Source organism: Morone saxatilis, unplaced genomic scaffold (assembly GCF_004916995.1).
Source record: "Morone saxatilis isolate NCDOM2014 unplaced genomic scaffold, NCSU_SB_2.0 Contig9, whole genome shotgun sequence".
Classification (NCBI taxonomy): Eukaryota; Metazoa; Chordata; class Actinopteri; family Moronidae; genus Morone; species Morone saxatilis.
Window position 1 is genome coordinate 16484164 of NW_023340268.1, and position 2063 is coordinate 16486226.

Below are 2063 nucleotides of genomic sequence, written 5' to 3' on the forward strand. Positions count from 1 at the left end.
AGTTTCATCTCCTGCTGCTGTTACTCTATAGTTTATTGATTATCTTAAATTGAATGTATGTTTTTTTTCATTTAGTACCTACAAAGATACTATTGTAAAATATTACACCGTTTTTTTGGTACCAACCACCATCAGTACCAGTAGTAGTAGGGGACTGTTCTTTCCCTTTGTTAAATAAACAGAATAAACAACAACATGCCTGTTTTGGTATTCCTCATCTCAATGTAGTGTACCATGTCCGCCACTGGGCGGCGGTAGAACACCGAGATAACGCAGCTAAAACCTTCTTGGTCACAGCAGAGCAAGGCTCATCAGCCAATGGAGTCTAACCAGGAAGTGGAGAGACAGTCGCACGGACATTGCGTCGATCCACTGCTGTAGCAACGTGCCCGCCGTAAAGGTGATTGAAACAAACCAATGTCATCTTCAAATGATTAGACAGAGAAACGCCACAGGGAGTTTGTGTTGTAGCAAACGGTGAAGGTTTGGCTTTAGAGTGACACTGCACGGATTGTAGTGTTACCGTTAAGTGAGCTTTACCATAAGGTAACCGGTTACAAGCAGTCTCGTACAATGACTGGCAGTTAGCTAGCTGGAGCTATAATAACGTTACATAAGTCAATACTTAGAAATAGTCCTTAAGATAGATTATAGTTAACTATTTATATAGTACTTTAAGGTGCTCTGTGGCGTTTATTCGAGCTCTGTTGCTCGCCATCGTTTGGTTAGGTTAGGTTGTTGGCCGACACCATCTCCAAAGTCTGTAATGGATTTGACAATTTTACTTTCCTTGCTAGTGTGCAAAGTAAACTATACGGCTTCGGACATAAATAAATGTACTTTACAAATGTAGGCGAAACACGTTTAAATTCGGCTAGGAAACAACAAACGAACAAAAACAAATCATCGTAAAAGTTGAACTTGTAAATGATATCTATGCCTCGAAACAACGTTACATTAACATCGATAAAGCTAGGCTAACGTTATACTGGCATTGCTGGTAATGTTGGGGTCTTGTTTTAACATTTAGGAAAGTGTCTTTTGGGGACTGTTTTGCTCTGAGCCTTCTTGTTGATGTTGCTATTAGTTGTATAAGTTGTATGTGCTGTTGTGTGGAGCTGAGTAAAGGTGAGGAGGGCATAGGAAGCACAGACTGATACCCTAACATAAGTGCATATACTTTAATGGGTACAGTCCATTTCAGACCCGTTATCACCATCATTTAAATGTAAATTATGTTCATGTTTGGTGAAGATTATTACATCACTTATTTTGAAATTGTGAAGTTATGTGAATAACACCTTCACCAGGTTCTCTCCTCTGCGGTTTGAAGCCTGATGGAACAGAAAATTCTCTTTATAAGTAACATAGTACTTTCATGTTGGTTACTGTCGTCACTTACAGGTTGTATATAATTTCATTTAACCATCAGAATCAGCTTCAAACCACAAGGGGGAACCAGCTGAGTAGAAGTGCTTGTCACATTTTAGATCAGAACTAGTGAGGGTACAGCACTATTTCTCCTATAATACTCCTACTGTAATGTAATTGGCATTTAATGTAAGCTAAAATGCACTTACCGCCTTATTTTTTCCCCCCATGGAGCACCGGGTAGCCCGAGCAGTGTGCAGTCATGTGGCCTGTGCTTTGGACGGCGTTACGGACCTATGCCCCTTATGTCACCTTCCCAGTGGCCTTTGTGGTGGGAGCAGTGGGTTACCACCTGGAGTGGTTTGTCCGGGGCACCCCTAAACCTCGAGAGGAGAAGGGCATCCTGGAACTACGGGAGGAGAGGAAACTGCAGGAACAAGTGGGTATGGACAGCACACAGGTGCTTAGCCTGAAAGAGAAACTGGAGTTCACACCCAAAGCGGCTCTGAACAGGAACCGACCCGAAAAGAGCTAACCCGCGTTGGTGTGAGGGACTCGCATTCGCCCTCTCTCAGCAGGAGGGCACTGCACAGGGAGCAGAAGGGGGTGAACCAGAGGGCAAAAACACCCATTCAGCCATACATTCTCACTCCTGAGCACCCAAAAGCATCCGCTTGCCAGTGTAAACATGG

At 43.1% G+C, this 2063-nt stretch overlaps 1 protein-coding gene across 4 annotated transcripts; it reads left to right on the forward strand.

Annotated features, from left to right (window-relative positions):
* Positions 1-312: 312 nt before the first annotated feature.
* Positions 313-2057, forward strand: smim12 (small integral membrane protein 12). 4 transcript variants are annotated; one of them, XM_035681768.1, is made up of 2 exons: positions 313-400; positions 1606-2057. In XM_035681768.1, exon 2 carries the CDS (start codon positions 1634-1636, stop codon positions 1904-1906), a length of 273 nt encoding a protein of 90 aa, XP_035537661.1. In that variant the 5' UTR covers positions 313-400; positions 1606-1633; the 3' UTR covers positions 1907-2057. The 4 variants fall into 4 exon arrangements, with proteins under 4 accessions (XP_035537661.1, XP_035537664.1, XP_035537662.1 ...); XM_035681771.1 differs by having other exon boundaries at positions 329-400; positions 1616-2057; XM_035681769.1 differs by lacking the exon at positions 313-400 and adding an exon at positions 407-546.
* The last annotated feature ends 6 nt before the right edge of the window (positions 2058-2063 follow it).